Source organism: Phragmites australis, chromosome 14, assembly GCF_958298935.1.
Source record: "Phragmites australis chromosome 14, lpPhrAust1.1, whole genome shotgun sequence".
Taxonomy (NCBI): Eukaryota; Viridiplantae; Streptophyta; class Magnoliopsida; order Poales; family Poaceae; genus Phragmites; species Phragmites australis.
The window spans coordinates 4,575,585-4,598,576 of NC_084934.1; the positions used below are offsets into that span (position 1 = coordinate 4,575,585).

Sequence of the window (22,992 nt, forward strand, 5' to 3'; positions counted from 1 at the left end):
GAACAGGGAAGGGAATGCTGTTGGAGTGCAGGAACCTGAAGGGAACGAATCTGGGAAGGGAATCTCTTCGGGAAGGGATTTTTGGATGGGAAGGGAAGGAAACGGTTGGAGATGGTCTTAGAGGGATGGGACATGGTCACATGTGAGCTTAGAGGCAAGAGTGCTCATGTGTCTCTAGTCTCTACTCTCTCTCACTGTCTGTCACATGCAACAGTGCTCATAGGGATGGCCGGATGGGACATAGAAGCTCAGAGGCTCAAAACTTGGCCTATAAATAGGCCACCGCACCCAGCCACCCACCACGGCCATACATCTCTATCTTGCTGTCTCTCTTTTGCTACTTGCTAGTCACTTCAACAAATCAATTCCATTCAGAGATCAAGCCTCCAACCAGTCCTCCCAAGCTCTCCTCTCTCAGTCCTCTCAAGCTCTTACGCATCTGGCTTCGAGGACTCCTCCTCTACCGAGGACGAGGAAGATGCTTCTGACTCCGAGGGCGCTGGCGAAGAAGCATAAGCTAGTATATAAGTAGGTTAGCTATAGCATAGGTTCAATCAATCTTTTGCAATCTGGATGTTGGTTTTTTTTAATCCAGACTTCTTTTATAAACAAGATTGACTTTATATATATTTTGTAATTGATCATAATCTTATTTCTTAGTGTAATTGTATATTTCTTAGTGTCTTATTTTGTATTTGCAATCCGGATGTTAGTTTTTATGTAATCCAGTCTTGTTCTGTAATCAGGAGCTTTTGGTAATCCGGACTTGAGGTCCAAACTTGGTGTCTTACTTTACATTGGCGGTTGGTGGCATCAACCGGCAGAGATAAAGCGTATATCCCTACCGATTTGCATCAACGAACTCATCATTTTTTGGTTGTTGGTGGTAATAAATCGGAAATAATAAGATATCACTTCCGGTGCTAGCAAGACCGGTACTAATAGGCAGTCGTCGATTAGGGTTTTCTGTAGTAGTGAATAAATTTCAAAGGTAGCATTATACAATATAGTATATGTAAGAAACTTGTGAAATACTTCACGTTCAACTATTTTTTACAAAAGTATATGTAAGGAACTTGTGAAATATTTCACGTTCATCCAATTTGTACAACTCTGTTATAACTAACTGGTTCACTCATTGAATTTATAAATAAGCCAACAACCTAGGTGATTGAGCAATCTGATCCTGAGTATATATGGAAATTGAGTTATACACATAGCAGTGTAAAACAATTTAATAGTGAAATGTTAAATACTTGGTTCGCAATATTCTAAACTACTGATCACATTGCACTTAATTACACTTAAGTGCATGATATGTTATTATACAAGACTAATTATTTGTGTTCTTTCCAAATGACTGTGCAATGAACCATAGATATACTGCCAATGCTGACGGATAATACTGCAATAATAAATTATAACAAGTTTAGTCACGTAATTTGCGCATACCACCTTACTAGTCATGGTAATGTTTTTGCATACATAACCATTCTAGTCCATGTTCCCATTTACCAAAAAATGATGAGCTCAACACTAGCCAGCACGCTAAGCTTCTGTGTGAACCTGCAGCATGCGAGAGACAGCGTATATCCTTTTCGGAAAGAGAAAGAGCAAGCATATATCCTATTCGGAAAAGAGAGAGAATATATCCTCTTCGGAAAAGTAAGAGAAAGCATATACAATATAGTATATGTAAGAGAGAGAATATATCCTTTTCGGAAATAGAAAGAGAAAGCATATATCCTATTCGGAAAAGAGAAAGAATATATCCTCTTCGGAAAACTAAGAGAGGTAGAGAGAAAGCATATGTTTGCTGCTAGCCACAAGCCAGCTTGGAAAATTACTAAGTTTTAGACGGAAATATCAATATAAATACTGGCAAAGAATTGCCATTTGCGCGCGCGCGCGAACACACAGGGGGGGGGGGGCGAGAGAGAGAGAGAGATGGAAGGTGCGGCCCAGATCCTCTTTACCAACGCTGGGCAGCTGCTGAGTGAGGAGTACCGGCAGCTTCGCGGCGTCAGTGGCGAGGTTGCTGAGCTGCGAGACGATCTTGACACCATGAATGCCCTCCTCGTCATGCAGTCCGAGGCCGAGGACGGCGCCGTCGACCACTTCGTCCGGGTTTGGATGAAGCAGTTGCGCGAGCTCGCCTACGATGCGGAGGACTGCATCGACCAGTACCTGCTCCGCATAAGGTGCCGCCCGGGCGACGGCGTGCGCGCCAGGTTCAAACACCTGTTCGAGACGCTCTTCTCGCGCCACCGCCTCGCCGGCGAAATCAGCGCCCTCCACGACCGTGCCGTGGCCATCAGCGAGCGCCACGCGCGGTACGGCGTCAATCGCGACGCGCTGCGCCGCTCCCCTTCTTTATCTGCCCCTCAGGTGCTGACGTCGTCCGCATCCGCGCGTGCACTCCGGCCTGCCGAAGACCCTGCTGCTGACCACCACCAGCTCATCGGCATCGACGACCAGGCGGAAACCCTAGTCGAGCGGCTGAAGGCGCAGGCGGGCGGAGAGCGCGAGCGCAAGGTGTTCTCCATAGTGGGCTTCGGGGGCCTCGGCAAGACTACGCTGGCCATGGAGGTGTGCCGGCGGTTGGAGGCGGAGTTCCCGTGCCAGGCGATGGTATCGGTGTCTCAGGCGTTCGAGCCCAGCAGAGACCTCAAGGCGCTGCTCAAGCGCGTGCTTCAGCAGATCGTCAAGCCCAAATCAGACAACGAGAAAGGCATCAAGGAAGAGGGGTCCCTCGGTGAAATCGACGGCTTGGATGCTGATCAGCTAGCCCACCAGGTCAAGGAGATTATCAACGACAAAAGGTACGTACAACTAACTAGTTACCAATTCGACGAGGCGCGTATTATCATCAGGAATTGTTTGCTTTCCTCACATTCTTATATATGCCCCGTAGATCAAGACACATTCAGACAACCCAATAATCTTCATGCAACTCCAATTGTAGCAAAGTTGACTTTTTTAATGAAGGAAGATTTATTCTAATATGTAATTAATAATGTCCAGCCTCTGCACCAAGGGGTACATATAGTCATTAAAAAAAGGAAAAAACAAAGGAGAAAATTCTGAAATCAGTGTGCACAAATCAAAATTAAATATAAAATAAGACCTTTCTACACTAATAAAATGCTTACTTGCTGCACTTTACATTGCTATTCCACCACAGATCGAGTGGATAAGGAAGAACCCCTAAAATCCTACATTTGAGGCGAAGAACATAGGTACCTAAAGTAGCTCGCAAGCATCGATAGCCAAAATCTTAGTTGTGGCTGTTTGGTCAGATCAAAACCCCTTCGCCACCTCCACCAGAGACAGGCAACCGCATGATGCTACTATCACAATAACTGTACCAACCACAACCACATGAAGGCCCCTTCGCAATGCCGACAGTCACCATCAAATGGTGATCCCAACACACGAGCACACAAACAATGCGGGCCTCGATGGTCTGGCGACCCAATCAGCCAGGCTGTGAGCATCAGCCAAGAATCTTCACTCCAACATAACCCAATGATCTGGAGGCAACAGGGGACCTCACCAGGCCATGCGGAGGTGGAGACACTCCCCACGCACCGGGAACGATATGCTCTCGCTGCACAAGCACCGGCAGCTCAGATATGTACAGTTTGTACCATAGGGATTTAGGTGATGCCACAGATCTAGCTAGGCTGTGTGGAAGTGGAGCACCTTCCAACATGCCAGGCGCGACGCTTTGCTGCACAATTTCTAGCATCGTCCACAATGCGCATCAGTCAGCCTTGATCAAGAGCCCCGCTAGACTGTGTGGAGGTTGAGTATCTCCCTGTGCACCAAGTGTGAAGCTTTTTCTACACAGTCTCCAGTAGGACCTCCACGAGCCCATAAAGGAACCACACACCATCAGCCGAGGTCATGCCTCTCCCGGCTGGATCCGGCCAACCGAGGCTCGATATGATCTAGCCACAAGCGGGAGAGGAGATCCAAACTGAAAGAGAGGTTTAGATGTGGAAGGGGGAACATGGATGGCACTGCCCTTGGAGTGAGCACCAGCGTACACCTTCACACACCCTAGAGGTTCTACTAGACGCCGAACCCTCCCTGGACGTCACCTACCACACGGGGTCGAAGGCAGCAAGAGGGGGAACATGGCGCGTAGCAGCGAGGCGATGATGACCACCCCCCATGACGATGACCGTCAGTCCGCCATTGATCCCATAAACTTTTGCCACCTCCACAAAGATCTTGGACATGCCGGCGTAGATCAGCCATCACTGCATCGGCCACCGCACCCGGCACAACCATCTTCCCCTACCACAACTAGATCGGGATGGGAAAGTGAGGGAGTGAGGGAAGGAGATGAGAACCACGACGGGGAGCTTTGGATCCGCCGTTGGCCGCAGTAGGGTGGCAGCGGCCGGCTAGGGTCGACAGCGTGAGGTGGTTAGGTGGAGCTCTGGTTGCCCCTCGTGTCGCCACTGGAGGGGATGCAAAGGAGGTTCTCCTGTCAAGTACTAAAAATCTGATAGTATAAGTTGACTTTGATCAAAGAAACAATCCAAAACCTTCCCAACGTGAGAGAAATGGAATGGTGGTGCTAGAATGAGCTTGTGAGCTCATGACCCCCTTGGGGTCTTATATATATAGGGGAAATTTGTTGTGGTATAGAACTTTGATGGCATTTTCCATTTCACATTAAACTTTCAATATTTAGCTGGGTACCATTACAAAATCATGGTTCTTTGCCACAACACACCGCAGCGAATAGATTAATATCTCTTCTGATTTGTGGTGAGAAAGTGTTGATGAAAAGCTTTTTTGCCCTTGTGGTTTGGAGCAAATTTCCCCTATATATATAGCTAAATATTGTAAATCACCCCTTGCCTTTGGTGGAACACATAATTTACAACTTATGCCATTACATAGATTGAGCTGAATCTTGAAATGGGTCTATTCCTAGGTTATTGGGATATCCCCTAACAGTACTCCCTTAGCTACAGGCTCCTAAGCATTTGGGGCCTATAGCTACAACAAAAGGATGACCCTTAGCCTCTTAGGAATAGGAGCATCTACTCTAGGAACCTTCGATATCGGAATGCCTCGCTAAAAACTTTAGCCAAAAACCTAGTGGGAAAAAAGGGCCTCGAGAAAAGAGCGTGTATTAGAAGACCTTCAGCCCAACAAAGTCGAAGGGATTCCTGACGAAGTTGTTCAGTCTGAAGTCAAAGGAGAACCGCGGTGGTGGGGTTTGACGAAGACGTAGGCAGAGAGAGGCAGTGGCTCTCGGCAAAGCTGAGGGAGTCATACTCCCTCATGCATACTATCTTGTTGTTGAAGCTTGGCATAGTCAAAGGAGAGCCATGGCGATGAAACCCAGTGTTGAATTCCCCCCGGCCTACCCTGGTGTTAGCGAAGCTTGGCATAGCTAAAGTTGTGGATGCAGCCAAAACAGAAGTTTTGTAGCACTGATGAGGTAGTTTTGCAGCACTAACGAGGTAGAACATGTGAAGTCGCTTGGGGAAGTTTGAAGTGTCGACTATGCAACTAGCCGAGAGGCCGAAGGCACCAACGATGCTTGTTCAAAAGTAATGGTTAAACTCATATAATGTTGCAGGGTTTGTCGCTACCCTCAGCATCACCCATACTCCCTCTTTAACCATCGCTAGAGAACAAGCCGCACACTTCTCCCCCAGCACCCGAGCGACGCCTGGTGGATTCGAGGGTGATGGAGATGAAGCCTTTGAGCCGTCCATTTCCCAATAGCATCAGTGATGCTTGATGAAGCTGAGGGAATAGAATTTGTCAAAACACTCCCTCAGGCGTGCTGAAGACGACGAAGGCATGAGCGGAGTCCAGGTCGATGAAGCACTCCCTTAGGCATGCTGGATTAGATGAAGGCATGAGCGGAGTCCAGGTTGATGAAGGACTCCCCTCAGCACGCTAAAGTCGACGAAGGCATGAGTAGAGTCCAGGTAAATGAAGGACTCCCTCAGTTGCATTGAAGTCGATGGAGCACTCCCTTAGGTGTGCTAAAATCGATGAAGGTGCGCCCAAAGCCGAAATCAAGGAAGCACGCCCTCTGGCACGCTGGAGTCGATGGAGGCGTGCATGGAGTCAAAGTCGACGAAATACTCCCTCAAGCGCCGAAATGGAGCTCGATCCGCAAGGGCCAAACCTCGATGTAGAGAGATTACCACCGAAGCGAAGCTCAATCCACGAAGGTCAAACCTCGACATGGAGAGATTTTCATCAAAGTGAAGCACTTTGGTGTTGACGAAGCTTAGCAAAGTCGTAACCATCGACACAGCGTAGGAGGAGTTGAGGTTGTTGACGAAATCCTTAGGCTCAATCAAAAATGTCATCGACGTGGTCTGGTGAAGTTGGGGTCATCGACGTAGTCAAAGGAATCGTCGCTGGAGTCCCGTGGCCTGATGAAGTCAGTGGCGTCACAGCATGCTGAAGCCGAGGGAGTCATACTCCCTCTAGCGTGCTCCAGAGCTCACGCAACATGGCAAAGTTAAGGTCGTCGATGAATCCTGTGTGAATTCAAAGTCGTCGATGAAGATTGAGTAGAATCAAAGTTGATGAAGCTGAGAGAGGCATACCCCCTCAAGTGTACTCCATGCGTCAATGAAGCCTAGGCGGAGTCAAAGTCGACGAAGCCGAGGGAGGCGTACTCCCTCAGGCGTACTCTGCGCATTGACAAAGCCTGGTGGAGTCAGAGTTGTTGATGAATCCTGAGCAGAGTCAAAGTCTATGAAGCTGAGGGAGGCGTACTTCCTCAGCCATACTCTGTGCGTCTTCAAAGCCTGACAGAGTCGATGTCATTGATGAAGCCAGAGCAGAGTCGAAGTCGACGAAGTTGAGGGAGGTGTACTCCCTTAGGTGTACTCCATGCGTCGACCTATCTTGGCAGAGTTGAAGACATCGACAAAGCCTGAGCGGAGTTGAAGTTGACAAAGTTGGGGGAGGCGTACTCCGTGCTTCAGCAAAGCCTAGTGGAGTCAAAGTCGATGAAGATGAGGGAGGCGTACTCCCTGAGGCGTACTCCACGCGTCAACAAAGCCTGGCGAAGTCAGAGTCATCGATGAAGCTTGAGCAGAGTCAAAGTCGATGAAGTCAAGGGAGGCGTACTCTGCGTGTCGACAAAGCCTAGAAGAGTCAAAGTCATTGATGAAACCTAAGCGGAGTCAAAGACGATGAAGTCGAGGGAGGTGTACCCCATGCATCGACAAAGCATGGTGGAGTCAAAGTCATCAATGAAACTCAAGCATAGTTGAAGTCGACGAAGCCGAGGGAGGCGTACTCCCTCAGGCGTACTCCGTGTGTCAACAAAGCCTGGCGGAGTCGAAGTCATCGACGAAGCCTGAGCAGAGTCGAAGTTGAGGGAGGCGTATTCCCTTGGGCGTACTCCACGCGTTGACCAAGCCTGGTGGAGCCGAAGCCATTGACGAATCTTGAGTGCAGTCAAAATCGTCGATGAAGCCTGAGCGGAGTCTAAGTCAACAAAGCCATGGGAGGTTTACTCCCACAGGAATACTCCACATGTCAACGAAATGGGGAGTATCTCCTAAGCACTATTCGATGCACCTTTGCACAACTGGTAGCAGGAGGCCATGAACTATTGGCCCTTCAATTATTTCTATCCCCTTCATTGATGGCGGCGGTTTGAAAGCGGTGGTGACGAGGTGGTCTTCATGTGCATCTCACTTCTTTGGGCACCTTTGGTGTGACACCAGTGATGGAGTGAAAAGGACAATAGCGAGGTTGTTTATGCTCATGGCTTCACTTCCTTACTCGCTTTGTGCAGTGTCGACGACAGGTTGAAGAAGATGTTGGCGGGGCATCCTGTACCTGCATCCCCATTCCCCTATACGCTTGGTGCGGCCTTGGCGTGGATTCAAGAAGGTGATGGTGAGGCAGCTTGTGTCCGCATCTTCACTCACTTTTCCGCTTCGTGCGATGTCGGCTTCTGGCAGTGTTGTGGCTTCGTGGTGGTGATGGAGCTCGAGGGTGATGTTGTTGGGGAACGGGGAGCTACGCTAGCATAAAACAATTTTTCTCTACTGCGTTCAACCAAGGAACCATGCAAGTAGAGGATCATAGATCGTTACCATTAGATGCACAACGCAGAGGAAGAAGAGTTAGAGTAGACGATCCAATTTCGTGCGAGTCCTTGACCAGCCCCGACAACGTGCATCGCATCCTTGACCAACTTCGACCACGTGCACAGCGTCCTCGACCAGCTTCGAGCAGTACCGTGTGTTCCTCGACCACCTTCACGACCACGAAGTGGATGTAGTCGATCACCTCCGCGACCACGTAGAGAAAGTAGTCCATCACGTCGACCACCTCGTTGACCACAAACAGGAAGCCTCGACCACGTCCTCGATTGTGATGAGGAAGTAATCGAACTCGTCCTAGTGTTCTTGTCGCCGATCAGCACCGCAGCAATCGCAGCAATGCCTCCACAGTACCCACACGTACAGGGATGGAACGCCGTACGCCGGTGTGCTAGCACTGCGCGCGGGACCAGGGTTTCGCAGGGAATTCAGGAAGAGGTGGCAGCCAGAATTTTGGTGGAGGAATTAACTCATGCGCCCACGGCTCCTGCCTCCTCTTATATAGAGTACGCTAATGAGACTTTAATCACATTAAAGCCCATCATGACTCTAAACCCAAATGAACATTCAATCATATTAAATCTCATTCGCAGATCCAATCTGCATACGTGATCGCCTCTAGGGCATATCACCAACAATGTCCCACTTGCACTAGAGTCGATTCATGCAAGTTTTAAATTCCATCCCTTTAAGTGTGTGACCCATTAAGTTCATGTGTAAATGGCCGGTACCCAGAAACCCTTTCCAAATTGCAAGTCAACAATGGTACCTAGCAGGACATATTGACTCCTGAATGCACACAAAGATCATATCAGTCGAACCTTGACATACCCATGCAACAATCCCTTTACTAAGGCGAGATTCATGCCACCCTTGTGATAGCTCGACCATTCACTCGATCAAGTAGTGGATTCATCATGATTAACTCTTTAATAAGATTTGGCATGGCCATGCACTTTCTTAATCCAACTACCTCTAGGGCCCCAAAGATATCTCTCCTGTTATCTAGGAGGGGAAAATTCCATCTTGATCGCTCACAGCTCACGACATGTTTCATAACATACCCGAAAGCAACCTTTATGACTACCCGGTTACAGAGTAGCGTTTGGAAGCTCCTAAGTGTGTTACTACACATTCTGGAATCAATGACGATCTCAGGTCAAAGGATTCTTCAGGTACACTATTCAAGACTACAACTGATGACACCATAAATAGCATCCCAGCATTGTCTCAAGGTGGGTCAATCCAACACCATGTTCTCTAACATGTGTCCACATTATTTATTTAATATCTCCATATCTATGATACATGAAACATGATCATCAATCAATACATGTGTCGATTTGTGAATCATCATTGTTCCTTATGATGATGTGAAACCAGGGATCATTTTAGAATGACATCAAACAATGAGTCTCATGAGCAAGTCACATACTTGCTGATCAATATCTATAATGGTCATTCAAGGAACAAAGTAACGAATTACTCGAGACAACACAAACATAGAAGTGATATAATCACCTCCAGTATTGCCTTTATGGCATATCACCAAAACTTTCCTATTTGCACTAGAGCCAGTCACATAGGTATCCAATACCTATTGTTTGATAGTGCACCTTTTTTCAGGTTGTAGGATAAGACAAGCTAATAGATTCAATCCGATAGGTATCCAATACCCATTGTATGTACTTACATCACTTCTCCATTCAATTCAAAATAATGTACCTATGCCAAAGTACATGCTCCAAATTGTGGTGGTACTAATACTCCTAGTGCTCGAGCAATAGGTCTACTATCAACAATAGAGACCCATTGGACTGAACACATTGCAAACCACACATAACTCAGAAACTAATTTTTTGATCCACGCAATCTCCAATGCGACTTCAAAAGCGGTGGTGTACTTAGCAATAGTTGTAGAGTAGGCAACGGTTCTTGCATGAAACATTTCTAGCTCACCGTTCCATCATTTACATAAAACCAGATTCCACACCATGATTCCTTTGTTGGTTTGGAATCTAGCATCAATGTAACCATTTACGAAGACATTTTCTTTCCTCCAAAAACCATAGTCACATCCTCCTTCTTATCCAATACTAGAGGATGATTTTTTCTGATGACTATCAACAAGACTTGTGATTGATATCAAGATTTCCCTGCTCATCAAATGTCACAACATGTTGAGTTACACAAAGACTGACGCTACATGGCATTGGCAAGAAACCTCACTTGGAATCCTGCATATTGAACTATTTCAATACCTTGTCAATGTGCGTTCTTCGAATTAATCTCATTTGTCTTTTTTCAGGCATTTTATTCAAGATATCATGCTCATCAGGTGTCACAACACATTGATTCTCGCAAGTGCCAACACTTCGGCCTCCTTTTATCTATCTATATAGGTCTTTATGCCCTATTTATATTGTCTTTCCCACAACTTCATCTTGAAACCATTTCTCAATGAAGATTTGAGAAACTTAATGCATTGGATTGTCATCCTGATCAATAATATGTCATACATATTTATGAGATCAGAAACACAAATATGCCCCCACTAGCCTTGTTGTAAACACAAGGTTCTTGCTCACTCTCGATGGAGTCAAATTCTTTTGGCCATCTCATCAAAGTGAAAGATCCAACTCTGAGATGCTCACCTCAATCCACAGATGGATTTTTGAAGCTTCTGTCACACCCGGTTTTATAAAGGGACGACTAACTGGTCCTTCCTGGCTTGCTGAATAGCTTGTTGTGCTCTTTCTTACAGGATGGGAACAACAGTATTTTATAGTCCTCTATCATGTGTTGGAACTTTTCATGTTGCCTATCACTAGTGAAGTCTTCCTCCGTATTGCGCAACATTTTGTCTATGTTGTCATCATCATTGCCGACAAAAGTATCTTCGAACGTCGACATATTAATATCTTCGTCAGCTGTCATATCATTGCCTCTGTCTTCTTCGATTTGTGAGCTGCTCTTCATGCACAACCTCCTCATGTTCATCGTGCTCGGTTCAGAGGATATAGCTAGGCTTGAAACCCCTGCAAAATAAGTGTGCACAGATCTGCTCTATGCCTGAGAACTGCTTCTCATCTTGCAATCAACACACGAACATCATATATAGTGATCTTCGCGCTTGTTTTTTGGCTTCCTGTATGCCATGACAGCCCTAAAAAAAGCCTTCGCGCCATGAAAGAACTCTAGGTCGCGATGGCCAGCTTTGTACATCCATGTCTAGTCCATCTACAAGTTTATGATTATCATTACGTTTTAGCAATCAATAAAAAACCATTGAACTGATAACCATGCAATATTTCAAAATGCACATCTAATTTATTGAATTACCTCACATCTTGATTGCTTCATGTTAGAGGACCCATCTCCTTTCGGCACTTGGCCTAGGTCAGAGGACCCACCTTCTAAATGTTGCCGGTCCACTAGCGACTAGAGGGTGGACATGCCGTCCCTATAGCATAATATTCAAATTCAATATGATCATCTATTTAGAGGTGATTTTAATATTTTTCTTAATTCATTACTAGAAAATTGGATCTAGGTTTTAATCTATTTAGAGGTGATTTTAACCTTTTTTTTTTCTTAAATCACTATTAGAAAATTAGAGATCTAAGTCACCATGACATAATCACATACTTTCAAATCTACAGCAATCAAACAAATAAATCTAACCACAAATAAAATGTAGATCATCTCTATGTGCCCTACAATGAGAAAATTGTAATTTTTACTCAATTAGAGCTCAATTGGAGCTCTAGCTCTTTTACTCAATTAGAGCTCAATTGGAGCTCTAGCTCCTCCCAAATTTCATCACCATAGAGCAATCACGTAATTTCAAACCTAGAACAATCTAGTAAGTAAATCTAAGTAAAAATAAAATATAGATCATCTTACTAACCTTGGAGCACGTAGATTCCTTCAAATTCTGAAGTCTCCAAGCGCAAGGTTGGACACAAATGGCAGGAGCCGAGCAGAACAGAGCTCCTCTCTATTTTGTTCGAGCTTGGGGGAGAAGAAGGCACCTCTTTTATACTATAGATTTATTAGTGCTGGTCCGTAACATGAACTGGCACTGATACTAAGTATCAGTATCGGTTTATGGTTACCAGCCGGCACTAAAGTATCAGTACCGATTTGTTCCAAGAGCCGGCACTGATACTGAGTATCAGTGTCGGTTCAACTAGGCTCAATCATTGATCAAGCACGGGATGTTACGAACCAGCACTGATACTTCATCAGTGTCGATTCTGATTTAGCTGACACTGATGACCCGACGTAGATGATCTGTTCTGTTCTAGTGTAGCCATTACAGACTTAACGCTTATGAAATATGCAATATTTTGATCTAATTAATCTATTTACTGGAGCAGTAGTAGTGCGCGAAATAAAATTAAGCCTACAGGAGGTATGTTTGGCGAGAGGTCAAGCTGCCCGAAACCAAAACGATAAACCGCGCCTAACGAGACACAAAGGCACCAGTGGTCTAACAGTTTGGACCTCAGAATTTGAACCATACGACATGAGTTCGATTCCCGGCTGGGACATACTCGTTGCAGATTATCGCATAGGGTGGTTGGTAAGAGGGGCACAGAGGCTTTTACCTCCGGTTTGCCGATTGGGCTTCGAAGGGGCTTAGTCGTGGATTTTGCTGCCCACGGACAACCCCAATGTTGGGAAAACTTTCCAACGTGAGAGAAATAGAATGACGGTGCTAGAATGAGCTTGGCCCTATTTCTAGGCTATTGGACAATACCAATTAAATGTAAGTTTCGTTGTAGGAATCATGAATTGAGCGATATTCCAATTAAATGAATTCCATAATTATCCAGTATTTTAATTTCGTAATTGTCATAGGCCTAAAGCACATATACAGACATGAGCATTTCTAAAGTATTGATGATCATGATAATGCTACTCATTTAAATCAAAATTTGACATGGGAATTGACTAAAGCAGGTAGGCTAAAACTGGCATCATATATAGCTCAATTTTATTTGTTAAATTAGTGCTCTCAACTCAGCTCAACTAACCATGGTATGCATATGACTAAACAGGTTCCTCATTGTGGTCGATGATGTATGGACCATACGATCATGGGAGGCAATCCAATCCGTGTTGCCAAGGAACAAGTGTGACAGCAGAATCATCGTGACCACTAGGATAAAGGGTGTGGCTAAAGCATGCAGTTCTGGTAGTGTTAGCGGGTGTTACGTTCATCATATGGAACCCCTCAAGCTGGAAGATTCCAAAAAGTTGTTCCTCAGCAGAGCATTTGGCTCCGAGAGTGCATCTTACCCCGATGATCTCAAATATGTAATGGACAGTATTCTAAAGAAATGTGGTGGGCTGCCATTGGCCGTTGTTAGCATTGCTAGTGTTCTGGTGGGCTATAGATCATCGGGAAGCAAAGATAAGTGGGATACAATATGCAAATCAATTGGTTCTCAGATGGAGAACAACCCTAGCCTTGAGGGGATGAGGCAGATAGTCGTACTTAGCTACAATCACCTGCCGCATCACCTCAAGGGTTGCATGATGTACTTTAGCATCTTCCCAGAGGATTATGAGGTCGACAAATATCGGCTCTTGTGCAGATGGATAGTTGAAGGATTGATTTTGGAGAAGCGAGGCTTGACCCTAATGGAGGTTGCAGAATCCTACTTGGATGAGCTGGTGAGTAGGAACATGATTGAGTTAAGAGTTGATTTCACCTACTATTGGAAGGTGGAGTCGTGTCGGGTGCACGATATGCTTCTTGAGGTCATGGTGTCCAAGTCGCTGGAGTCTAACTTTGTCAGCCTGCTAGGAGGGAAGTATGCAACCATGTCCTATGATAGGATTCGTCGCCTCTCCATCCAGGGGGACGATGACAGGAGGCACCGGAGAGTAGAGCAGACCAAGAAGAAGATGGTAGTACGTGGCATCGAGGGGATAGATGTGGAGCATGTTCGATCATTGAGCATGTTTCATCACGGAGGGCAAAAGCTGCTAGAACACCTAGACAAGTTCACCCTGCTGAGGGTACTTGACCTGGAAGACTGTAAAGACGTAACAAATGATCATATGATATATGTTTGCAGGTTGTACCTACTCAGGTTCTTGAGCTTGAAGGGTACACATATCAGCGAGGTGACTCCTCAAATTGGAAAGCTAGAGCATCTGCAAACGCTTGATCTACGTGACACGATAGTTCATGGGCTACCAGAAACTATGAAGAAGCTCTATAAACTCGAGCGAGTGCAGATCTCCCATGGGTTAAGAGGTCCGGAGTTTATGTGGAGGCTGCCCCTGGGGCTCAAGAAGATGAAAGCGTTGCGTGAGGTGGGCTTTGCACTCCTCGGAAACAACATCGAGGTTGCTCAAGATGTGGGTGAACTAGAACAACTTGAAGAGATAAGTGTCTACCTCGACAACGAAAATATCGATTATAACAAGGAGGTTCATGAAGAGTTTGCCAAATCCTTGAGTAAGTCATACTCCATCCGGCGCCTCATCATAGGAGACGTGGGTTTTAAGAAGGGAGGACTCAACTTTCTCCATCGACTTCCCGCGCCGCCACAACTTCTCCGTTACCTTATGATCGCCGGTGGCATCTATGGGTTGCCGACGTGGGTCAGGTCACTCAGGTACCTTGTTCAGTTTAACATGTCGTGGGGACACCTTGTTGGTGACCAGCTATATGATGCCCTGTGTGAGTTGCCCAGCCTCAAGACCATTGTCATTGAGAACATGTGCTACATCCACGATGAGCTGGTTGCACGCAGTAATCACAGGTTTACAGAGCTCAGCAACCTGAGAGTGTCCTGTAACCATAAAACGCCCACTGTTCTTCGGTTTGAGAAAGGATCCATGGCAAAGGTAGAGACCCTCCTGTTTAACTTCAGTACCTGTGACTACGAGAAGAAGATTGTCGGCATCGAGCACCTGACCAGCCTAAAAGAGGTACATCTGTGGGGTGGCACGAACAACCCTGCACTAGGCCGTGCACTGGAGCAGCTCAAGGAGGAGAACACAAGGCGCCGCCTCGACTCCATTAATCAGTTTCAAATTGTAGTGAAAGACTGGTGATCATTCTGTCGTTTTATTTATTTCTCCTTAACATCGAAACAAATTGTGTTTGTTTAATTATTGCTCTGTTTCCTTTTTTCACTTTTAATTTAGGGCGTTGCTGTTGCTTTTCATTTGAACTGTATTTTTCAAATTCCACACCGACCCACTTGTCACATGCACATGGTTTGGAAAATTTCATTTCATAGTAAAACATATGTTTCCGGTACGTATGTTATTCTGACTTGAGAGTGAAGGGGTTGTAAAACAACTCTTCACAGAGTTGTTCACGTGACATTGATATCTCGTTTATCTTATTTGCATGCGTTAGTCACAAAGTATCTCCTTTTTTCCATCCCCTCTATCAAAGGATTGCATTGTCTGGGGACGTCGGTCTTATCAACAGCCTAGCTGGCAAATCTACCCACCAGATCTGATAGAAACATTCCGAGGCATCTACTGCTTTGTGATTCAAAAAAATCAATTGCACAGAATTAATAGGTCTGAAACCAGCCTTAACGATTACTCCCTCCGTTTCGCAATATTTGTCCATGGTCTCGGGAGTATCTGTCTCAAATTGTTTGTCTATTACGGTAATCAAGAATACTTTATGGTCTATTTTACTGCTATACCCTTGAGTGTATGCATGCATTTACTCCAACACTAGTGAGTTATTTACTCTTATTCTTACATTGATTAGGGGTAGTATGGTCATCTCAGTGTATTTTTTCACTCGATTTTAGTATTCCTTGGTTTGTACGTAATGGTGGGCGTGGACAAACATTGCGAAACGGAGGGAGTATGACTTGTCACCGCTACTTCAATTTCTTCGAGTGGAGGAGCCATATCTGATGTCGTCCGCATACGAGGGAGGCGTTTCCGGTCGCGCTGCCAGTGGCAGCTCCCCTGCCTCCACCCACCAAGGCGCCCGTCTGGAGCTGGTTTGCGCTTCAGTTATGGCCGCATGCATGCAGGCCCGGTCCTGAGATTTTTTGGGTTCCGGTGCAAAATTAAACACAGGGCTCTAAATATATTTGAGTTGTTACCGACAAAAACTTAAATTGCATCAAAAACAATATTTATATGAAATACTTCATACATATTACTTAAAAATTTCTTCGGATATTTCTAGATGTGAAGTCATTAATGATTGTATCAATATTAATCTCATCCAATAATTTCTTCTCAATGCATAAAGTTGCCAGACCGTTTAATCTTTCTTCGGACATTGTAGACCTCAAATAGTTTTTCAATAATTTCAACTTTGAAAAGCTTCTTTGGGCAGATGCCACAGAAATAAGATCCGATAAGCAACAGAAATATTAGGATAACAATCTGCATTTCTGATAAACTCAAAAATCTCCATGGCAGACATTGGTCTATCTGGTAAAGTCAACTGCATAACACTTAACTCAGAAATTAGATCATTTAACTCAACATCAGATGAACCCTTTAGAGAGAAAGTTTTTGCAAATTTAGTGCAACGGTCTTTTAGTTCAATACCATCCAACGACTTCAAGATTGTTGAACTCATTAAAAACCCAAATATACTTTTGAATTCTTGGAGTTCTTCAAATCTAGTTTTCAATGAAGTGATTGTCATATCAACCATAACAAAAAAGTAATCAACTTCAAAAGCCCTCTCAGCTTGCAAATTTGCTTCATTATAATCAGTTTCATCAAACTGTTTCTTCCTAATAGAACGACACTTTACTGGAAATGATGCCTCTACACCCATTTCATATGCAATATCTTTGGCTATGATCAGACTAGAAGCAAATCCTTCATTTCTATAGCTGTGAAAGTAATTCATTATACCTTCAATTTGCTGTAAGGTAGACTTAATGCACATGGATGGTGATTGCAACTTCTTACTTATAGTGTTAACAACAAATAAAATGTCATACCAAATAACCATACCAAGTATAAATTCAAAGCTGCCAAGCACTTCAAATAAATTTTTTGCATCGCTCTTATCCTTGGGATCAGTATCATCAGCTTCCCTTAAATTTAACAAAGTTGACCTTAGCTCAGGAGCTTGATACCTAATTGGTTTTACACTTTTGATTCGACTCTCCCAACGAGTATTGCACAACGATTTCACAGTTAAACTTGGAATATGTTCAAGCAAAACGTTCCATCGTTTGGTAGAACCAGAAAACAATACATATATCCGTTGCACAATTCTAAAAAATGAAATAGCTTTAGCACATGATTTAGCCATGTCACAAAGAGTAAGATTAATACTGTGGCAAGCATATGGCATACACAAAGCTCTTCGATTAATATCAAGCAACCGTCTTTACACCACCTTGTGTTTTCCTTTCATGTTAGAGCCGTTATCATAACCTTGACCCCTAATATCATCAATATTAAGACCAAAAGACTTGATAGAATCAATCAATACATTGAAAAGCCCAGAACCAGATGTATCATCCACCATCAAGAAACCCAAAAAAACTCCTCTAATTTTATTTTGCCATCGGACATATTAACACATCGAACCAACAAACTCATTTGCTCTTGATAACTCGCATCTGGGGTACAATCAAGGATAATGGAGAAATATTTTGCCTCTTTAACGATCTTTATGATATAATTTGTAATATCAGAAGCCAAAAGAGAAACCAACTCATTCTGAATTTTATGACTAAGATAATGATAATGAATCTCATTATTTTGAATACGTCTAAGATGGTCTTGCATCACCAAGTCAAATTCTGCAACCATCTCAACACAAGCTAAGAAATTACCATTATGATCATTATAGAGTTGCTCATTGGATCCTCTAAAAGCCAAATTACGTTTACCAAGAAATTTGACAATGGCAATTATTCTTAGTAAAACTTGTCTTATACGTTCTTTCTCCTTTGTGATTTGCTGTTGTAAATCTTGTCAATTGTTTCACTTTTCCTCAATCTAGCTCTCAGTTCATTCCAAGAGGTCATGTTGGTAATATGCTCGACATTAACTTCATGTTCTTTTAGCCTCTCACTAATATGCCTCCAATCTCTAAATCCATCACGCCCCAATGAACTCTTGCAATTTCTAGAATTGAAAATCTTACAACTAAAGCAAAACACTCTATCAACTTGCTTCGAATACACTAACCATTTTCTGTCATGAACCTGCCCATTGCTCATTTTTCTAGAGAAATGAGCATACAAAAAATGTCTTGAGTTGTCATCTAAAGGGAATACAATATTTTCTTCTCTTATAGGCCCCTTCTCCACTAATATATCCCTAGCTTTGTTATCAAGATTATCCCAATTTCTTGGATCATAAATATCCGTAGTAAAAACCGGCTGCTCATCAACACTAGCAGATTCTGTAGCAGATGAATTAAATATGTTGTCATGACCACTTACATTGTTATCATCCTCGTTGATGTCAACATTGTCTTCCGTAGGGGTAGGGCCCTGGTCGTCATCGTTCACATTAGTTTGTTCCTTCACAGCAACTATCGCCCAATCATCTGGGTTTCGTGAACTGCCCGTATTACTCTTTAAGAATTTGTCCATTGCCCACTTCTGTGATTCTATTAACTCATCCACCTGTTTTCTCTTTTTCCTTTTTTTGCTACCCGATGCGTACTTTCTCAATGACATGATACCTAGGACGAACTGATAATTGAAAAGATTAACATGTTAGTGGTTGAACTCATATAAATTACAAAGTTACAAAACTAAAAAAATGGGATTAATTGAAATTAACCTTAAATTGTGATTTCTGAAATCTGCTGGCTGCTGCTCTGTTTCTGAAATCTGCTGTTCTGTTTAATTGAAATTAACAGTTTCTCGTGATTTTTGAAATCGGGCAATGCTTCTGTTCGACTGTTCCCCCAAAAGAATCTAAATCTTCTGCCGTCGCCTACTCGCATGTCTGCGTTTGACGTGAGGAACGAAGTGGCACTAGCACCGGGGCCCGAGCCACCGGCGGATGGCGGACCGGCCAGGCACTGCCGCGCTGGCGCCTGGCGCCTGGAGGGTGGGCAGGCGGCGGCTCCACGGTTGCCAGCTGGCGCAGTGGTGCTCCTCAGGCTCCTGGAGGGCTGACTGGCCAAGGCGGCCACCGGGCGGACCGCGGACGGCGGACCAGGGGGGGCACCGGGCCACCGGCGGACGGCGGACCGGCCAGGCATTGCCGCGTGGTGGGCAGCGGCTCCGTGGCTGCCAGTTGGTCGGCTCGATCTCCTCAGGCTCCTGGAGGAGCGAGTGGGCTCTCGGCCGATGCGCCGACGCCGCGATTCCGCGACGGCCGGCGTCACGCAGAGTCAGGAGTCGGAGAGACGGAGTCACGGAGACCAGGGCGGCAGGGCCCTGCGGGAGGCGGTCCTTCTCCTTCGGCGGACGGCGGTCGGCGGACGGCGGTTCAGTTCGAGGCTTCGACGGCTCGGTGTCGGCATTATGTGATCCTGCGGACTGCAGGCGGGACTCGGACGGTGGCCAGGCGGTGGCGGCTGGAGCTCCTGGAGGCCGGAGGTCTTGGCCCTCCTGCCCTCAGCGGTGTCTCGCTGAGTTGGAGACTCGGAGTCCGCTCGCGGCCTGCCGGCTGCCGACTGCCGGCCTCGCGCAAGTCGCAGACTCGCAGGCCGCTGCGAGTTGGGGGCCCCTGCGAGTTGGGGGCTCGGAGCGGCCGCACTGCTTGCCCCCCCAGGGCCGGCTCTGCATGCATGCCGCCCGCCAGGCTCATCGCCCCCTGCACTCCTTCACCTCGAGAGCCCACCGCCGTGTGAAGCCTTCAAGCAAGCTACTATATATGTTCAGAACCATGAATTCTCTGCAGGGCAAGGGCGGCCACTCCACTCTCCCCCATCTCTAGGGCAGTCGTGGCCATGGGTCGCGTCAAGCTTCGGGCCGGCTGCCTGGGCGCCCCTCGGGCATTCAAAGCAAGACTTCACAGGTGGTCTTGGATCGGATACAGGTCATGGGTCGACACTGGTGGTGCAAAAACCGGGAGAGCTCGTCGCCGCTCAAGACAAACCCAAGTCACCCTCACGCTCCAGAACTCTGCTCCATGGTCGACGCGCGGTCTGCCTCGCCTCTGACCACCGTGTTGCGTCCTGCCGCGATCCAGTTCGGTGCCTCCGTTGCCGTCGATCTGGGCACCTGGTGCATGAGTGCAAAGCTCCGTCTCCGGGGCCGCGCGTGGGGTCTCCAATCTTGCCTCCACGCATTACTCCAAGAATGCGCCTGAGGCCCTCTGCTTCGACGCTCGGTCCGGTTGGCCATCTGACGGTCCACAACCCTAGCTTCTCCAGCTGACTGACACGGGCTCATGGTTCTAACTTCTAAGGTCAGGCCGCTTCGGCCGCTCCTGTCACCCCCACCTTCCTTGCACCGCTTGTCTTCACTATGTGAAAATTCCGCGATCGTATGGTTTATTAGGACCATTCATTGCGTTTAGATTTGTGCTAGAGAGGTACGTAAGAAAAATCATAAGATAGATGAGAATCAACCGATAGATAAAAAGAATGGACGATCAATATAATCAGTACTTACGCAAGAACATGCAGAGTTACATTTTCCGTGTCTTCACTGCATCATGCCTCCCTGCGTCGAGCGGAGTGTTACGGTGTGCCCCCAACAAGCCCACCAAGACCGGCAGCTCTGCAGCGTGCCCACAAGCCAATGGCGTCACTCAGGGCTCCATGCACCAGGCCGCATGAAGACTCATGCCATGTTCCGTCGTTCTTCGACCTCGAACACGAGAGGGAACTGTGTTATGCATGTAATCCCGTTGAGCCTAGTTCTTTACTGTTTTTCTTTCTTTAGTGCAGAAATAACACGCCATGCAACGTGTTCATGTGCACGTCTTGCCTTAGTTTTCGGTTAGTTAGATCAGGCCATTGTAGGAGTTCGTGGGATGGCACGATTTCAGCTCATGAAGCGGCAAACATAGCGACGTACTGGTGGACGTGGGATGGCACGGCAGCAATACCCGTTCCTAGCTATTTTCTCGTTCGTTTTCAGTTGTAAGCAAAACGGTATTGACCGTATAAATAAGAGGAGGAAGAGAAAAGGCAGCAAGCAAGTACGCTGCGCAAAAACTACTATGTGTTCATCTGTGTCCACTCTCGCGTAGTGTTCATCGTCCAGGTTGGCTCGTGCAACAACAAACTGCCCTAGTCCCTTGGCGATCATCAAGCAGATTTTGAGGTATCTGCAGGGCACAATTGGCTACGGGTGCTGCTACAAAGCAGACTCGAAGGGGCCGGTGTTAACAGGCTACAGCGACAGCGACCTCGCCGGAGATATTGATGATAGGAAGAGCACTTCCAGGGTTGCATTCCTGCTCGGGAGTAGCATCGTCACATGGAGTTCAAAGAAGCAGAAGGTTATGGCGATATCATCGTGCGAGGTGGAGTATGTTGCAGCAGCTAGCGCCACGTGCCAGGGTGTTTGGCTCAGTCGTCTGCTCGGCGAGATGGTTGGGCGAGCTTCGGTGAAGTTCACTCTCAAGGTGGACAACAAGTCAGCTATTGCACTCTCAAAGAATCCAGTGCACCATGAGCGGAGCAAACATATAGACACGAAGTACCACTTCATCAGGTTGTGGATCGAGGAGGGAAAAGCTGACATTGAACATATTGGCACAAATGGGCAACTTGCAAATCTTCTTACCAAGGCACTTGGGCGAGTCAAATTTGGTGAAATGAGGCAGATGCTAGGTGTCGTGGAGGTGAAGGCTGCACAACGGGCTTAAGGGGGTGAATGTTATGCATAGAATCCCGTTGAGCCTAGTTCTTTACTGTTTTTCTTTCTTTAGTGCAGAAATAACATGCCATGCAACGTGTTCATGTGCACGTCTTGGCTTAGTTTTCGGTTAGTTAGATCAGGCCGTTGTAGGAGTTCGTGGGATGGCACGATTTCAGCTCATGCAGCGGCAAACATAGCGACATACGGGTGGACGTGGGATGGCACGGCCGCAATACCCGTTCCTAGCTATTTTCTCGTTCGTTTTCAGTTTTAAGCAAAACGTTATTGACCGTATAAATAAGAGGAGGAAGAGAAAAGGCAGCAAGCAAGTATGCTGTGCAAAAACTATTGTGTGTTCATCTGTGTCCACTCTCATGTAGTGTTCATCGTCCAGGTTGGCTCGTGCAACAACACGTGGCATCAGAGCCTCGTTCATGGCGGGATCCTGGAGCTCACGTGCCGCCGACGACACCGGCAACGGAGGAGGCGGGTCAGGGACATCGCCGCCACGACGCAAGGCGTCGTAGTCTCCGGTCGGTCGACACGGCCGTAGTGCGGGTCGCCGCAGTGGTTGTGAGATCGTAGTGCGTGAGCGTGTCGTGAGGGAGGGTGGCGACTCTGCCCAATACCCGATGCTCACCCGCACTAACTACGCCGACTGGGCCATGATCATGCGTGTTCAGCTTCAGGCATAGGGGCTATGGGAGGCTGTCGAGTTCGGCGATGATGAGCGCGACGATCGCGCGGCACTGGCGGCATTGCTGCGTGAGGTTCCACCGGAGCTGGTGCGCACGCTCGCCAGCAAGGACAGTGCCAAGGCTGCCTAGGACACACTCAAGACCTTGCACATGGGGTGCAAGCGCGTGCGGGAGGCGAGGGCGCAAACCCGCCGCCGCGAGATCGAGGAACTCTGGTTCCGCGATGGGGAGTCCATCGTGGATTTCGCGCTTCGTCTGACTACCATCGTCAACAACATGCAGCTCCTGAACGACCCCATCACCGAGCATCGAGCCGTGCTCAAGTTTCTGCGTGCAATGCCACACAAGTACCGGCAGATGGCAATGGCCATCGAATACTTCATCGACCTCAAGACGTTGATGATTGAAGAGCTCTGCGGT

At 46.5% G+C, this 22,992-nt stretch overlaps 1 protein-coding gene across 1 annotated transcript; it reads left to right on the forward strand.

Moving 5' to 3' along the window:
• The first annotated feature begins 1,938 nt into the window (after nt 1-1,938).
• Nucleotides 1,939-15,284, forward strand: LOC133890110 (disease resistance protein Pik-2-like). Its single transcript, XM_062330555.1, has 2 exons — nt 1,939-2,822; nt 13,184-15,284. The coding sequence occupies exons 1-2, from the start codon at nt 1,948-1,950 to the stop codon at nt 15,195-15,197; spliced, it is 2,889 nt and encodes a 962-aa protein (XP_062186539.1). The 5' UTR covers nt 1,939-1,947; the 3' UTR covers nt 15,198-15,284.
• Nucleotides 15,285-22,992: the final 7,708 nt, after the last annotated feature.